Below are 16,404 nucleotides of genomic sequence, written 5' to 3'. Positions count from 1 at the left end.
AATTTGAAATCCTCCCCCTTTTCTTCTTTTTGCATCTTACTAAATCGATGTAGAAAAGACACTTTCTACCCTGAAGGAGACTGCTGTCTCATCTAATAAATCACATAAGCTCTAGTAAATGTATGTCATCACCCTCAGGAATGACAGTTCTCTCTTTGTCACGCTTGTGGGAGTTGAGCATTGACACTGTAAGAGAACGTGACTAATAACCTTCGCCCGGACCTTCCAAACTGCACACAACTCTTGGAGAAATCTTGATAAAGGCCAGTATTTTCACAGGTCGACAGGGTCTGGAGAAGAGGGTCACTGAGTACTCTGACACTTTTAAGTTCAGTGTACAGTAGCTCCTTGAAAAACTTTTAGGTTTTCCTGTACTTGCAACCATGTGGACAAATGATAAGAAAATGAATACAAAATATGACCCTCAGATATATCTGCACTTGGCTTTATTCTCTCCTGGTGCTTTTAAGGGCAAATTTATACAATGCCTGGTTTGGCTAAAAGGGGGGCACATCACTGACGTTCTCTAAGTTTTGACTGAATGCCTTTCACTTTACAAAGTTTTTTATTCTAAAGCCAGCGAACCACATAAGGGTGTGTGGTTTTATCAATCCATTATGACAGTGGATGGGAAGAGGCAATGTATTCCTCCCATTCTTCACAAAACTCAAAAGACAAAGTCAAATTTTACTAAAGATAAATTCATAACTAGGGGAAAGGGCAATTTTTAAATGCCCCTTTTATTCCTTTATCCAAATATTTGAGGCCGGGTGCGGTGGCTCTCACACCTGTAATCCTAGCACTCTGGAAGGCCAAGGCGGGAGGATCGCTTGAGGTCAGGAGTTCGAGACCAGCCTGAGCAAGACCGAGACCCCGTCTCTGCTAAAAATAGAAAGAAATTGTCTGGACAACTAAAAATATATAGAAAAAATTGACCAGGCATGGTGGTACATGCCTGTAGTCCCAGCTACTCAGGAGGCTGAGGCAGTAGGATGGCTTGAGCCCAGGAGTTTGAGGTTGCTGTGAGCTAGGCTGACACCACGGCACTCTAGCCAGAGCAACAGAGTGAGACTCTGTCTCAAAAAAAAAAAAAAAAAAAAGCACAACAAAATATTTGAAAATAAGCCATATTTAAACTCTACCCAGGTTTATGGTTTATAGTCTTTGTGGTGCGCTCGATCCTTTCTCAATGTCATTTTGGTTTAGAAATACTACACTGCATTTGTATCTCCTGACCAGACACCTTGGGACGTCATAAAAATGCTAATTAAGTAGGATTATTTCAAGCATCCAACAACGCCGATTTCATGAAACTACACAAACAGGATTCTTTTAAGTTGTTTTATTGATGACAGAAACTGTGCATAATTACAGATTTGGTGAGGAACCTGAAAACAATAAAGAATGTGTCTATTGCCAGCAAAATACAATTATTCCAGGTACTTTTGACATACAAACATAATAGTTCTTCACACCAGATGGCTCTTGTGTAACAAAGCCGTTTTAGAATGTTTAATTGTGCTTCTACAAAACCTTCACGGAATGAGGTAGTTTCCTTTGCCTACTGTATTTTCCACATTTCCATTATGACACTTTTAGTGAGCTGAAATCTTTTTAACATAACCTTTAAACAATCTTTCATGAAAGCTAAGCCTCATTTACAAATTGTTTATTTCTTTCTACTCAATTTTTCTTAAAAGGGAATTTCAAGAATCACTACACAACTGGAGACATTTGAGATTTGCAATGGCCCGGGATTATTGTTACAACACTAACTGCAATCAGAGTCAGGTACAAGAGAACAGGTTCCAAAAATTTCATAGTTAAGCTGATATTCTGTTCCTACCTTTAAGCTCTAATTTAAAAATGACTTCTTCAAACTGTTTTCCTTCAGCCGCCGTTATCAAGTAGACACAAATTCTTAGAAACAAGGAACAGTGAGTCAGGCTCCAGCTTCATGTATTAATATTAGCTCACTGGGTGTGTATTGTAGGATCATTCATTGTTGTTAAATCACCAGGAAAACATCTGCGGAATTTATAGGTGCATACAGATCAGTGAGCTTACTTTTAAGACCCGATTCAAAACCTACTGATAGCCACACTCTTGAGAGAATTCCTGTACTCTTCCAAAACTTTTCAGTGAAGTTCAAATTGAGGCAGATATTTGCATTCCTTTCTTAACCCTGAGAATGACTTTAATAATCATGTGAAACTAATTTGAGGAAACTGCAGTGTGTTGTTGCACATTTTGGTTAAAAACTCATACTTCACCAATTTCTAAATCAGTTAATCTTCACCCAGGACAGGGGGATAGTGATACATAGTATTTCTAAGGGAGGAAAGAAGTCACAATCTACTCCTTGCCACTTACTCTTTTATTTGGCCTCAATAAGCTTCCCCAGTCTTAGAATAAAATGGTTGAAGAAATGACACAATAGATCTTACTGACTCTGCAGTTATAAAATAAAGTCCCATCCAAATTGGTAGTAATCCAAAGTGTTTTCCATGTAACACAATCCTCAGATGATAACCTCAACACTGTGGCCTAATTCTAATATCTAATGAACTGGTTTATTTAGTCACTTTCTAATTGCACTATTTGTATTTAGCGCCTTCACTGAAAACTGAAAATCCCAATGCCTGGCAGATAAGGAAAAATCTCCTTTGGACAACACAAAAGTTTGTTTTCCCCCTCTACCATGTCTTTCTTTCTCTACCTCCACTCCTCTCACATTTTCTTTCATTAAATTTTTCTCCATAATTCAATAATGAGCAATAAGGAAGCTAGCCATTTTGATAGTGAATGTGTAGAGAAATCAGTCAGTGAAACTATTAATATATTTTAATTCACTCCTATACACCACAGTTTACAACAATTCTTACCTCCCAACAGTAGGTTACATATATTGAACATTATGGAACTCAAGTTCTAGGTCTTGTTAATTGGGTCTATTGTGGTATGAAAAATACGCTTTCAGATAGAATAAGATGACTTAAAACTTCAATGCTTGTATCCAGCATATTTTAAAAAGCACCTCAATTTCCAAGAATGAATTTTATGCCTTTACCATTTATTAAAGCAATTATGTTTACATATATCTGACCCCAGGGAATTATTTACCTGCAAACACTACTATGCTCTGTTTATATGTTTCATTACCTCCCAAAATCTGACAAGTCTTTTATTATGGTATGTATTCTGAAAAAGAAAAATAAATCACTTCTACCTTTGTATTTTTAAACAGGCTTTTTGGCAATGACAAAAATTAATCTCTTTGCAATAGTTTAAATGGCCTTTCTTATTTAAAACCTCAAACTGTGAAAAATCATGGATATATGAAAGCTATTTTCTGGGTACCTAGGTCCATCACCTTCAAGTTAACAGTTTAAACAGTTTGATTCATGATAGACATTTTTTAGAAAATTTCACTCTGGGATCATTTTATTTACTTCAATATAATCCAGCATTGAATTTAAGAAAATCAGCAAGGATGCTGTAATCTGTGGTGTTAGTTTTGCTTCAAAAGACATGCAGTCAACAAATGTACTAAGTTGGTAGTAAATAGTAAAGAAGGAGATAATTCACACCAGATAGGCACTGGCTAAGTAAGCCTACATACTAACCTTACTGCTTACTTTTGCAATAGGAGAACGGAATTAAAGGATAAGTTTCCTTTAAAAATGACATGAAATGTTCATTGTGATTTCTTGATAAGAGATGTGTGCTGGCTTTCACCTCCTTACCATCTATTAAAGATTGCTATTACAACTAAAATCAGTTCAAGAAATAGAATATGAACACCAGTGAGGGTAATGTCTATATGCCATTAATTTTCTAAAACTAACTTCCTAATCCCTCTTCCTGGTTGGGCTAAATGCACATTTGTGGGTGCTTAGCCAACATTTATCAAATTAACTATAATCTCCCTGGTCTTTGTCAATAGGTGATACTTATACCTGAAAAACAGAGAGCTGCACAAATTCTACTAGCGGCACAACAAAATGACAGTTGTTGTAAAATGTCCACTAAAACTACATGATGGCATTACTATTTTTAACTAAAGTTTCTGCACATCCACATAAGAAGAAATCCACATCACAAGGAAGAATAATCTTTGATCGTATTTAGAATCAGGACACGAAATAAGGGGTTTCTCTAACGCTTATTGCATCCAATGAATATTTATTGCTCTAAATGTTTTAGAAACTATCGCTGATTGAAAGTGAACAAACATTGTTGCTTTTTGCTTAAAATACATTCTTTCTAATCATAACGATAGACCAAAAATACAATCTGAAAAAAATGAAACAGAATTCAGTGATTGAGCACTGAGTGGGACTGGGGAAAATGTTTATTTTGGCAGCTGCTTTCATAGCACAATTCCCCAAAAGCAGAACTGAAACTGAAACTTTAACAAAATGTTCCTCAAATTCTTTTGACTAAGATATACTCACATTTCATTACCTTCAAGTGCCCAAGGTGCTTGGATTTGGGGCAAACAAGACTACTTGTTTATGTACAATTTTATCGAGCAACAAAACTAATATGGTGATGAATTTTCACGCAGGGTGTATAATGTATGCTTCCCACGTTTGCAGGATTACTGACATCACGTGTCACCATATAGCCGATGTCACTCTATGCTTTCTTGGGGCTGCCTACCTCTTGATTTTTTTTGTTTCCTTACAGCAATCTTTTGAGAAAGAATAGAGAAGGTTTACCAGGTAAGAAAAAAAATATGATTCCCTAACAAGGTTTCTCAGTCACTTCTTTCTCTTTCCCTTTTACTTTTCCTTTGTGCTTCTGAAAGGAAAGGCTAAAGCATGTGTTCTAAATTTATTCATTCCGTACCAAGACAGCATGGTACACATCCCTGAAGTTGACTCTTCTATTGGTGTATCATGAGTTGAATCCTTAATAAATGACCACAACAAAGAAAATTTCTAATAGTAAATCTCTTTTAGGAAATGCTCAAGTTTTGTCCATATCTTAATACTTCATTTTAAAAATCTTGGTTTCTATTGATGTGTTTCGGGGGAAAAGCTGACAAACTTGGTCTGAAATGTAAAAACTGAAAAAGTGGAAGAGAACATGCAGAATAAGTTAATCATTATCATTTTAAATGCCACCAGTTCTGTTTATATTCATGCACATGTGAATTGCTGAATCTCATTTGATCAACCCAATTAAACATTAAATAATTGCAGCCAATTATGCAAATATCAGCAACAATATTAATTTGTTGATCTTTTTGAGCAGATTAGCTTCACATGTTCCTAATGCTACACTATCTTATGCCTTAAATGATCAATTAGCATGACGATAACTAAGTCTTGAAGAATGGATAATTGCCTAGTTATAATGTGGCACTCTTGCTGTATTAATCCACTGCAATTAAACAAACAGTGCACAAGAAAAAAAAGATGTGCAGATGTTCCTTTTAAATCTATTTAACAAGTCAGTGTCAAGGTCAATTTCCTGTCTTATTACTTAAACGAGGAGGCAGATTGTGTTCTCTGTATTAGAAGACCTCCAAGTCTTTAAAAATGTATACCCTTAGTCTTTACTGGGCCTTGTAGAAAGGGCTTAAAATGCTCTTAAGGTTTTATAAAAGATCTTGTACAAATTTGTTTTCTAACTTTCACAATGGGCATGCCTTGCCATACTAAATTTAGAGATGCAAAGTATAAAATATATTCATGGCAAATAAATAATTTCTATTTCATAGGAATCAAAGTCTATTTATTATGTGCTACTTGACAGTTAAAATTACCTGCAAGTCTTTTCTAGACTATTAAGAATGAAGTCAAAGAATTTAGCTAAGGCAAAAGCATACCCTTAGAATACTACTTGGTAAACGTGTGCAGATGACAGTCAAAAGCACCTAAGGCCTGAAAAGAACAGACTCTCCCAAGATTTCAGATCACCAATTAAAAGCGCCCTAAAAGATATTTTTACCATTCCTTTTCATCTTATACTTTTCTAATTTTCATTTTATTATTTCTATCTATAAAAGACCTTATGGCTAAAAGTTTTGAAAAAGAATCAAAGCCCATTTGCTATGTGTTGCTAAGTGCCTTAAGGAAATTCTTCCAGTGCATCAAACTTTTAGAATGTTTTTATTCCCCTTGCTCTGCAAAGAGAATAAAATATGATCAGCAAGATGAAAGTTACTAGGACCGAGGGAAACCAAAACACAATGTCTGAGAGTTGACCTTCCAAGGATAAATGTTTTCTATCAAGGTTTGACTTTCCCCCAGATAAACCAAGAAGGATATAATTTTAACTCACAGCTCCTAAATAAGGAAAATATCCACTATAATTGGTCTCCCTATACCCTTATCCACATGCTCATCCAGTCCCCCAGCCAAAAGAAAAGAGCACCTACAAAAACAGTATAAGAATCAGAGTATACATCTTCTTTGCTTCCTACCCCTCCCCGCCCAAAAACGCGATTTCTTTTGTATTTAACACTTAACATATAACACCTGTTATTGCCATTTGGTTGGTATGATATCATGACCTCTCTCTAGAGCTATATCTTCAATTCCATGACAGTCTTCAAATATGAAATGATTCCTCCAACTAAGTATACCTCTAATATCTCTAATGACTTAGTAGCCTACGGAAAATACAGTATGAGGTAAATATACACCATTATCAGAATCAATCACAAATTCTAATGAAGAGGTTTCATAATATAGAAACAAAGAAAGTACACTCCTACAGAAGCTAAATGTTCGTCATTCATTACACAAAACATTTACTGAGTACCTACTATGTGCCTGGCATTGGGGGTAAAAAGATCCATAAGGCACAAGACCCCAGTCTTGTGGTAGCCTGACAAACAGCCAATGACAACACAAGCGCAGTGGCAGAAACGTGCTCAGGTCTTGCTGAGGCACAAGATGAGCTCGAGCAGGACGTGTGACATCAGGAAGAAGGGAGATGTTCACCTTAGGATGGGCCTAGGGGGCCTGCAAAACACTGAGACAAGAGGAAATCTAGTTTTTCAAAGTCTTGATTAAAAAAAAAAAAACAAAAAAAAAACACTTTCTGAGGATCAAGATGTGTTGCAGGAAATGTTACCTGTGAAATTTACTCAAATCAGCTTTCAAACACAAAAAAATCACATTTGGTTGAGTAGCAGAACATGGCTTATACTAAAGAATAAACAAACACTTGAACATCTCAGTGAACTCTAGGGGAGGCACTAAAATCACTGAGGAGAATCCTATGTTATATGGCTTACGTTAATATTTTTCTAGGAAAGGTAAAAGACTAGTGAGTGTACAGAACACCGTTTGATGATTGCAAGTCATTTTCTCCGGCATGAGGAAACAATCACCCTTGTAACACACGGATAATACAAACTACATTATGCACAACTTCTAACAGGTAGTCAAAGAAATCCACCACCATTCAAATGCAACAGTCTGCCCAAATAGCACACAGTTGGAATCCTGTATTTTTCATTCAGGATAATACGATTGTCCAGTCACTTTCTTCTCTTCCATACTACAACAAAAGCAAGAAAACATGTTTCAGTATAAAAGCTCACAGTGCAGGAACAGCTTATAAACAAACTTAATAATACCACCGAGGTTATACAAGAGGTTCACTTCTGTTTTGAACATAAAAAAAGACCTGAATCATGAATTTTATAAGTATCGCTGAACTCAAATTCATAGCTGGTGCAGGTCCTTTATATATTTGGGGACATGCTTTCTCATTATCATTTCTCTATTGCACTTCTCCTCTCCAAATGAAGTAGCCAAGTTAAATTATTTAACTATTGTTATTTTTACTCTAAACAAGTGATGCTCAAAGTATATTCCCAGACCATTAGTATTAGCACCACCTGGCAACAAACTGGAAATGCAAATTCCCAGGCCCCACTTCAGGCTGAATCAGAAACTCTGGGGATGGGTCCCAGCAACCTGCAACCTGGAAAGCACTTCCAGTGATTCCGACGTGTGCTAAAGAGTGCTTTATGTTCATGGACAAAAATATTAAATTGACAAGCCCCATAGATACTAACAGAGACTTTGTTCTCTAAATCAAAGTTGTTTGTGCTAGGTTAGCATCCCAGTTTTTCTTATTCCTTCAAAGGTTATATAACTGTATCATAATCAGAATTTGATTATTTGTATTAGCAAATAATTTGCTTTAAAAGCAAACCTGAATCTTAATATTTAAAATGAAATTAAAAGAAACAAAGATATTCCATATATAAGAAATAGAAAGCTAGCTCTATATTTATTCATTCAATCAGCAAGTCCTTTCAACACACACCATGTTTAAATAAGCTCTCACCCTTTGAGCAATTACTGCAGTCTCACGCCTTTGTGCCAAGAGTTTACGGGTTTATCACCTCACTTAATCCTCACAGTCACCATAGATGGCAGATGCCATTATCAATCCCATTTGGTGGGTAGGAAAACTGAGCATTAGGGAAATTGAGTAACTTGCTCAAGGTTGCAGTCAGCACATGGAAGAGCCCAGATCCTAGCCCCTAGGTCTCTCTCACATTAAATTCCACATTTTTGACCATGACCAAGGCGGTCCTCCACATGTTCACAGAGCCATGTGTGGGGACTGACTTGGAACACACCTTCCCAACCTAGTTTATCAGGCCATTAAATCTGTCACTATGTGTTTGCCTGAATCACTCAGACTGTGTCCATTTTCATATGACCTGGCTCTTTTAGTCCTGATATAACTTTAGTTTAAAGCAATATGAAACATCAGAATTTCTCAGTTAAAAAGAACTTTAATGACCATCTAAAATGTAAGGGGTGACCCAAATACGTGGGGCTCTGGATTCTACTTCTTTACTTCAGAACAATTCCACTTTTATCCATTTTGTATATTGGGATTCTAGGAAAGATTTCTTTTGAAGAAAGTTCTGCTGCTAAAAAAATCAAGTGTAAAGAGCAATGAATTTTAATGCAAGCTTCTCCTTTTACATATAATGATACTAAGGCTCTAGGTTACTCTTTAATGTTATTTCTTGTATATCACACTGTATATGTGCTGTGCTCCTCTGAAAGACCTCAGAGAGCAGAATCTCTCCAATCGGTAAAAATGCTAGGAGCCAAGAATGGGTCTACTACCTACCACCTTGTGGTTTACATGAAAAGGATAACTGAAGGAAACCAAGTGACTTGCTTAATCCATATCAGAAGGAGCTGCCTCAGACTGTAGCCTTTCACTATCAACTCAGTTGTACCATGATGAATGCTGGCTAAAACATTTTCAAATTCTACCTGCTTTATATATGGTGTCAACATGACTTAAGGTATGAGCAAAACATGTATTTTATTTTATTCCCCTTACTTGGATTCCCATTAATATATTGGACACTTTTGCCATTAATAACAATTGAGTGTCAGTGTATTGACATTTTAGCAGATCTACAGAATTGTGATTCATGACTACTATCTCTTCATCTTGAATTTCATCGGTTAAAGTAAATTTGGTTTCAATTAGTTGTTTTAGTTTTATAAATGATCGAAAATCAATTTTGGTTACAATGACAGACATAGGCCACATATCACTCTACAAATCTGCATATTATGTATTAAGTTTTACCCCTCTCATCCTGCAATTTATGCTTTTATGTAAAATGACAGCATTCTGAGACGTACCCAAGAAATGTGAGATTACAAGTAATTCACACTGTCTAGACCTAGGCATTTAGTAATTAAATTTTTCATTTGGCTGATGGATAATTCAATTTAATTTTTCAAGGGCAAATAATTCTCAGTAGAGATGGCAGATTTTAGCAGAGATAGAAATTATATTCTTTCCTTAAGAGTAGGTGTCCACAGAAGGGAGGGAAAGACAAAACATGTCTGCATGGGCTAGGATGTCATTGTACCATTGTCAGAATCATTACAAAACAGCAGCAGCAGGCTTACACCTTCAACATTTGGTAGCCCTGTCCTAAGTACACTTCCTTAGCCTTGTTCACTGGAAATCAGAGATGGTGCTAAAGCAACGCAGCAAATCGAGTTGAAACTGTGGGATGGTATTTGCAGCCCATGTGAAAGATTATCAGTGTGACGTACAGGATTTTAATCTTTTGCAAAGTCCAGTTAGAACACTAAACCAAAATATGACTAATGACAAGTTCATTACTTCATATTCAAGGTACATATGGCAAATAATTCCGCGTGGCTTTGCTAAATGCCTTTTACATTCAGCAGACAATTCGTGGCAAAACAAAAGGACAATCTGTGTGTCACGCACTCACTTTCTACCACACCAATAAGAACATAGTCAGTGCTGCCCACCGGGTAGCAATTTGTCATTCCTGTTCTAAACCCTATTGAAAAGCTGTGCAAAGCTTTGTAATCCTGTAACATGTGGGGGAGGGTGTGCTGGAAACAAAAGGGGCTGGGAAGCTAATCAAAGGACTGAGTCACACCAGGGCGATCTGGAGACAAAGTTCATATGCACCCAGAGGACAGCTCAGGACATGGGTAGGGGAGGAGGTAGGGCTTTTAACTTTTTATGCAACTAAAAGTCATCGAGCTGTTCCACTGCAAACAAGACAAATACAATAATCACTCACTTTATGTTTACAAAGCTGTAGCCACTAATGAGAAAACAGACTTTTAATCATACCTGGTGACTCACAAGCAATGCAGATAGATACTGCTCCTGTTCCACTCAGGCTGTTCTTTTCCTAAACTGCTTAAGACGTCTACCTCTGGGTGTTTGCAATCACCGCTTCCCACCTCATGAAACCCGAATGGCAGTAACGCTGGTTACTCACACCTGCTCCCCTGATACTGAAGACCCAGGCTCCAGCTTTTATCTGATGGAGACAGCAGTCTCCATGCGGATCTCATTTGGAAAAAAATTTAAATCAGGTTCTCTGAAAAATAACTTGACATTATTCAAGACCTCCCCTCCCATCTCTTCTCAGAATGTGTTATATACAAGAGCAATACATTACTTGCTCTTTAGTATTTGCTTGGTCTTTCCCTTACTCGTTCCTTTATTCATTCATTCAAGAAACATGACTGCATGTGTTCTACGCCATAGACCCTGGGCTAAACACTGGGGGCACAAAAAGAGAATAAATAATTCTGACATCCAAAGAGTCCCAGAAGGAAGACTAGTGTGTGACCAATTACAATGTAATTTAAAGGTCTTATGGGATAATCCCTGTCACTATGAAACTGGAGGAAGCAGCAGCATTTAAGCAGGTAGTATGTGAATGTGTATTTAGAGGAGAGGGATATTGTTCAAGAGAGATTTAAAGGGTTCCTACACGAGATGAGTCATAAAGGATAACCAAGCCCTTATCAGGTGAGCAAACTACAGACGGTGGGCAAAGACAGCAGAGCACATTAGGAGGAGAGAGAGGATCTCAAATGGCAGGAGGAAAGGTGAGTACGATGTGAGTAACTGGAATAGCAAAGAGTAACAGGAGAGAAAAGAAACACAGACAACATGGCTAATGTTCTCCAAGTTCAAGTCTGGTTAAACTATAAACACAGACGTGTTTTTCTTTGTTGCTTAAAAAAAGAAAAAGGAAAAAAGAAACTTTTGTTTGAAATGTTCCCCTCCTAGGAGGTATTTGTAGAGCAATCTCAGAGCCAGGGAGCTATGTGGATAATTAGCTAAATGGGATGACTACGTAACCTCAGAGATTCTTACTCATATGCAAGAAGTTAAAATGAAAGTGAAGTCTGTGGTTAAGAAGGAATGTTCCCCCTGGGCCATACTGGCAAGAAACTTGAGGGTTTTTCTGGTGGTGGTTGTTCCTTTCTTCTTCAATTTACCAGAGCACTTCGTTCCATGTAACACCAAAAGAAATCAAATGTATAACATGATGCAATTCTATGCTTTTCTTCCTCAATAATTACTTAAATTATTTTTCTTGGAGAGAAACAGACAACCTAGTAGCTTGGCTGACAGCACCAATTTGCCATCTTGTAAGAGAATAATTTTGAGACTTCGGGTTCCAAGTTCACAGGCATAAAGTAATTGAGATGTGCCCTAAGATTCTGAATAGATGGTCCTTTGTTACTCAACAATCTGTAGCTGATTTGGTGCTTCTGGTTTGTGGTTCAGCATTGCTGTATTTTCTCGTGTGTCCTGTGATTGTATCATTTTGTTTCTTTGTTCAGTACGGAGCTCTGAATACATCATTAGTTTTTTAGTGTTAACTACCATTATATTTTACTACCTGGGATAAAAAGAGAAATTATTAATTTCTTCCTAGCCACAAGAACTAAGTTATATAATGTATAAAGTTAGAAGGAAAAGTGGTATTTTTTTCTCTCATACTCTGCTTCACATATATCTTTCATTTTTAAACCTTTTCATATGGTCTCACATTTACACTGAATATTTGTTTTGTCCTTTTATATCAGTGTGCTTCACCTTCTTAATTTTTTTTCTTCCCTCTTTTCACTATTAACACATTAACTGCCATGTGAGTTGTATTTAACTCACGCTAGTTTTGAGCTTGGGGCCTTGTGAAGTATACGTAACTCTTCATCTTGGGAGACTCGAGAACTGTTTTTCAAGTTGCATAGAACTCATGCCCACAAAAGAATAAAAAATAACATTTTTCATTAAGTTAGGATCATTTTTGTTTTCGAAATTTTTCTTCTATTTTCGTGATAAAACAATGTAGCCTCAAAGACAAAAATGTTTTTCTAGTGTGGCAGTCAATATGTTAAACCAGCAGCACCGACAACAGCCCGCACGTACTGTTTGCACTCAATACAAACATCTGTTGCATGAATCAATCAAAAACATTTACTTTAGTCACTTACATTCTTGTGGCTTCCATACTCTTACTTTTAAAAATGTTCTTTCTGAGAACATCTTACTCATACTTTCCAGGTTCTATAATAATACGTGTATTTTGTCATCTTCTCAATTTTGATGAGTCACATTTCTGATTTTGCCTCCTGGTGTTTCCTCCCATAGCCAATGTTTCATGATCATGTCTCCCGAACACCTCTACTCAGATCTTCCTTCCAATGCCAGTTTAATAGAGCTCGACTTCTCTCTCAGCCTAGTGACTACTTTTTCCTTCTCTGTTAATCCTTCACAATCAAATCAGCTTAGCTTTTCTTATTTCATATAATCTCTAAGAAGTAATTCTGAAATCTCATTTTGTGCATTAACTGCTGTAGAGTGTACAATTTGTTCAAGAAAATTCTGTACGCTTTGTTTAAAACGTTTTCCAAAGTAATCTTTCTTGCTTATACCTATGACCATACTTCTTCTCTTAAAAATCTCTAACCTCCTATTTTGGATAAAGGATTTCATAATCTAGGTAATTCAGTAATTTGTGCTATTTATGTTCTTTACTTGAACAAAACTGTAAGAATTATCTATCTTCAGATTTATTCAGACAACTCTGAAAAAAATAAAAATGCCTGAACCATCCATGCAGAAATTTTTATTACCTCAAATTACTTTTAATTGTTTCTGTGTACAAAAGTAGAAAACAACTCTGAGAAAATTTTATTTCTTCCAATATTAAGATACTCCTTTACTCGCCTTACAGAAAATTCTTACAGAAAACCTTGGTTGAAGAGTGCAAATATGGCAGCTCATTGCTTCAAAAACCACAAAGTGCTTTCCTTTTAATACTACAAATTTTGCATGAAAGTTGCTGAGAAAGTCTTTTAACTTAAACATCATTTTTCTTACTAGCCAAGTACCTCAACTGCTCTCTAGAGGGCTGCTGTTTTCCTGACCAACGTTAAATTTTGCTTAGTTTTATGACTCAATACCATCTGACATCACCCAAGCAATTATTTTACTTTTCAATAAGTCTCAGCCCGCCTTAAATATTTTCACTCACTGGCAATGACGGTATCTGGGCTCAACAAAATGCCCCAACAACTTGTGAAATGTCTGCAAATTATAGAACAATCTTTTCTCTAGGAGGTCCATGTTACCTGGTACTTGATATGCCTGCTTAACTGCCCGATGAGTATTAGTGTAGGTCGCTGCTCAGAAAAAATAGCTGTAAACAGTTACTATCCCACAGCTTTATTCTAAGGAAATAATCAAGAATGTTCTGTTCAAAATAGCAAAAAAAAATCAACAAAAAACAAGTTGTTCAATACTGTAATTTCTTTTAAAAATTATGGTACATCAATAGAATGGAATTCAATTAAACTTTATAAATGGTATTGAGAAAATTATTTATTGATATGAAAAAGCAAAGGGTTAACTAAATGAAGAAAGCAGATAACAAAATTATGTATGCTATGACCCCATTGTTAGAAGAAAAAAAATAACTACCTAAAAGTATATAAATGCTTACAGATTATTATTGAAGGTTAAGACATCAAAAATTAAGAGTAGTTATATCTGTGTTGAAATCACGGGTAATGTAATTTTCTTCCTGTGGTTTCTTCTACTTTCATGTTTTTCTTTTTTTATAAATAAGAGTATGTAATACTTTTTAACGATATTTTTAAATGTTATCAAAATTTGTATATTTTAAATGTCAAGTAATTTGGAGTTCCTGACAATATTCTCTTTCTTTTTTTTAAACAGGTACCTTCTTTCCCACGTTTGATTTGCTCAGGCCCACACATACTATCGAGAATATCTTCCTTAAATTTAACTTACTGATCTCAAATTATAATATTTACTCACTTCTCTCCACTGAACTATGATTTTATTGTAAGCTCCCAGTGAAATAAGGTGACATTTTAAAAAGAAAGAAGCTCTTACCTGGATATCAGTCAATTTGCCCAAGATACGACTTGCGAGCTTAGGACCATTCTCCATAGTTGGAATGTGCATTGGCTATAAAAGAAAGGGAAATGAGATAATTTGAGGATATTCAGGTATATGGTGATAACAGGTAAGACACTTGGCAACTCTACCATATTAAGGCAATTCCACTGAAATAAGGAACAGCACCATAAGCTACTGACTATGCATGCTAGCTCCTTATGCCAAAGACTCTCTCTATTCTGAATTTGAATAAAAACAAACTAGCCAATGATAGGCTGTTCACTGCATACCAACTAATTTTAGGGCACGACTGGTTTATATGCCAGTCTTCAGGCTGATCTGAGGGACCAAGGAAAAGCTAGGGTACCTAAAATAGTGGCTAAATGTAAAGAACCCTACACCTCTTCCAAGATTCTGAGACTCTGTAAGGATAAATGACTGCCCTCTGCATCTAACCCTCTGGCAAGGAATGAGAACTCAAAGATATTATGCCACAAATTAATGCAAGCCATTTCGGAAGCATAAATTGAAGCAAGTCTATGCCTTCACAAAATGGGCTTCTACCCCTGTCTCAGGTCCACGCTGAACTTCTGGGAGCTACAAATTCCGCAATATTGGACAGCATGATTAAAATTCATGACTAAAAGAGATTTCATGCCCCTAATCTGTATCTGAGTCATGCTTATTCATGACTCGCTGGCTTGCAGGCTTTTGATAGCTTGATTTTAGTGGATAGTCTGTGCTCTCAAACACTCTTCCTAGTGTAATGAAGAATTAGATGTACCTTTTGGCTCTAAATGCTCTTTCACAGGACTGCTTAAAATATGTTAAACTTTATAAACTTATTTCTAGATGTAAAATAATAATTGGACTTAAAAAAAAAACTGACCTAATGACAACTTCAGTTCATAAAGTGGACCAGTAACATTGCCTTGTTATACCATAATAAAATACTAAACAGTAGCTTTATAGTCAGTGCAAGTGGTGATATCAAACTGAATAATTCTCCCATGAAACAATCAATCTGTAGACGGAATTATGTTTAAAAGCCATCCCTTGAAACCTCAGCCAATGAAGCTGCCACTATTAAAGTAAGATCAGCTGAGGAAAAAGTACTGTGATCTAAAACATAAAAACCAGTAGCATCTATATTTACAGTTGACGCTGAACAACACGGGTTTGAACTGCACCGGTCCACTTATACATGGATTTTCTTCCACCTGATAACCCTAAAACGGCAAGACCAACCCCTCCTCCTCCTCTCAGGCTGCTCAACACGAAGAACGATGAGGATGAAGACCTTTATGATGATCCACTTTCACTTAACAGATGGTAAATATATTTTCTCTTCTCTATGATTTTCCAAGTAGCTTACTTTATATTTATAGTATATAATACACATAACATACAAAAACATGTTAATTGATTGTTTATGTTATTGATAAGGCTTCTGGTCAATGGTAGGCTATGAGTAGTTAAGATTTAAAGGAGTCAAAAGTTATATATGGATTTTTCCACTGCATGGGAAGTTGGCCCCCCTAACTCCTGTGTTGCTCAGGGATCAACCGTAATATGAGTAATTTAAGCCAACTCACATTATAATGCCCACATGCCTTTAAGTTATAAAGTTAGATGCTGATGTTAATCATAAGTATTGGAGCTTTGTTA

General features: G+C 36.2%; 1 protein-coding gene across 3 annotated transcripts in view; it reads right to left on the bottom strand.

Moving 5' to 3' along the window:
* Positions 1 to 1,322: 1,322 nt before the first annotated feature.
* The window catches only part of BCAT1 (branched chain amino acid transaminase 1), a 101,302-nt gene continuing 86,220 nt past the window's right edge, over positions 1,323 to 16,404 (bottom strand). For 2 of the 3 annotated variants that reach the window (XM_045554201.1, XM_045554199.1), the window contains exons 10-11: positions 14,731 to 14,805; positions 6,784 to 7,521 (exon numbers count right to left, since the gene is read on the bottom strand). In XM_045554201.1, the coding sequence (XP_045410157.1) occupies positions 7,480 to 7,521; positions 14,731 to 14,805 (117 nt within the window). In that variant the 3' untranslated portion in view covers positions 6,784 to 7,479. Of the gene's footprint in view, positions 2,029 to 6,783; positions 7,522 to 14,730; positions 14,806 to 16,404 lie in introns of those variants that run through there. The other variant, XM_045554200.1, reaches the window with a different exon arrangement.

This window comes from Lemur catta, chromosome 6 (genome assembly GCF_020740605.2).
Source record: "Lemur catta isolate mLemCat1 chromosome 6, mLemCat1.pri, whole genome shotgun sequence".
Classification (NCBI taxonomy): domain Eukaryota; kingdom Metazoa; phylum Chordata; class Mammalia; order Primates; family Lemuridae; genus Lemur; species Lemur catta.
Note: the sequence above shows the minus strand (reverse complement) of the source record. Positions and strands in the feature narration are given on the sequence as shown.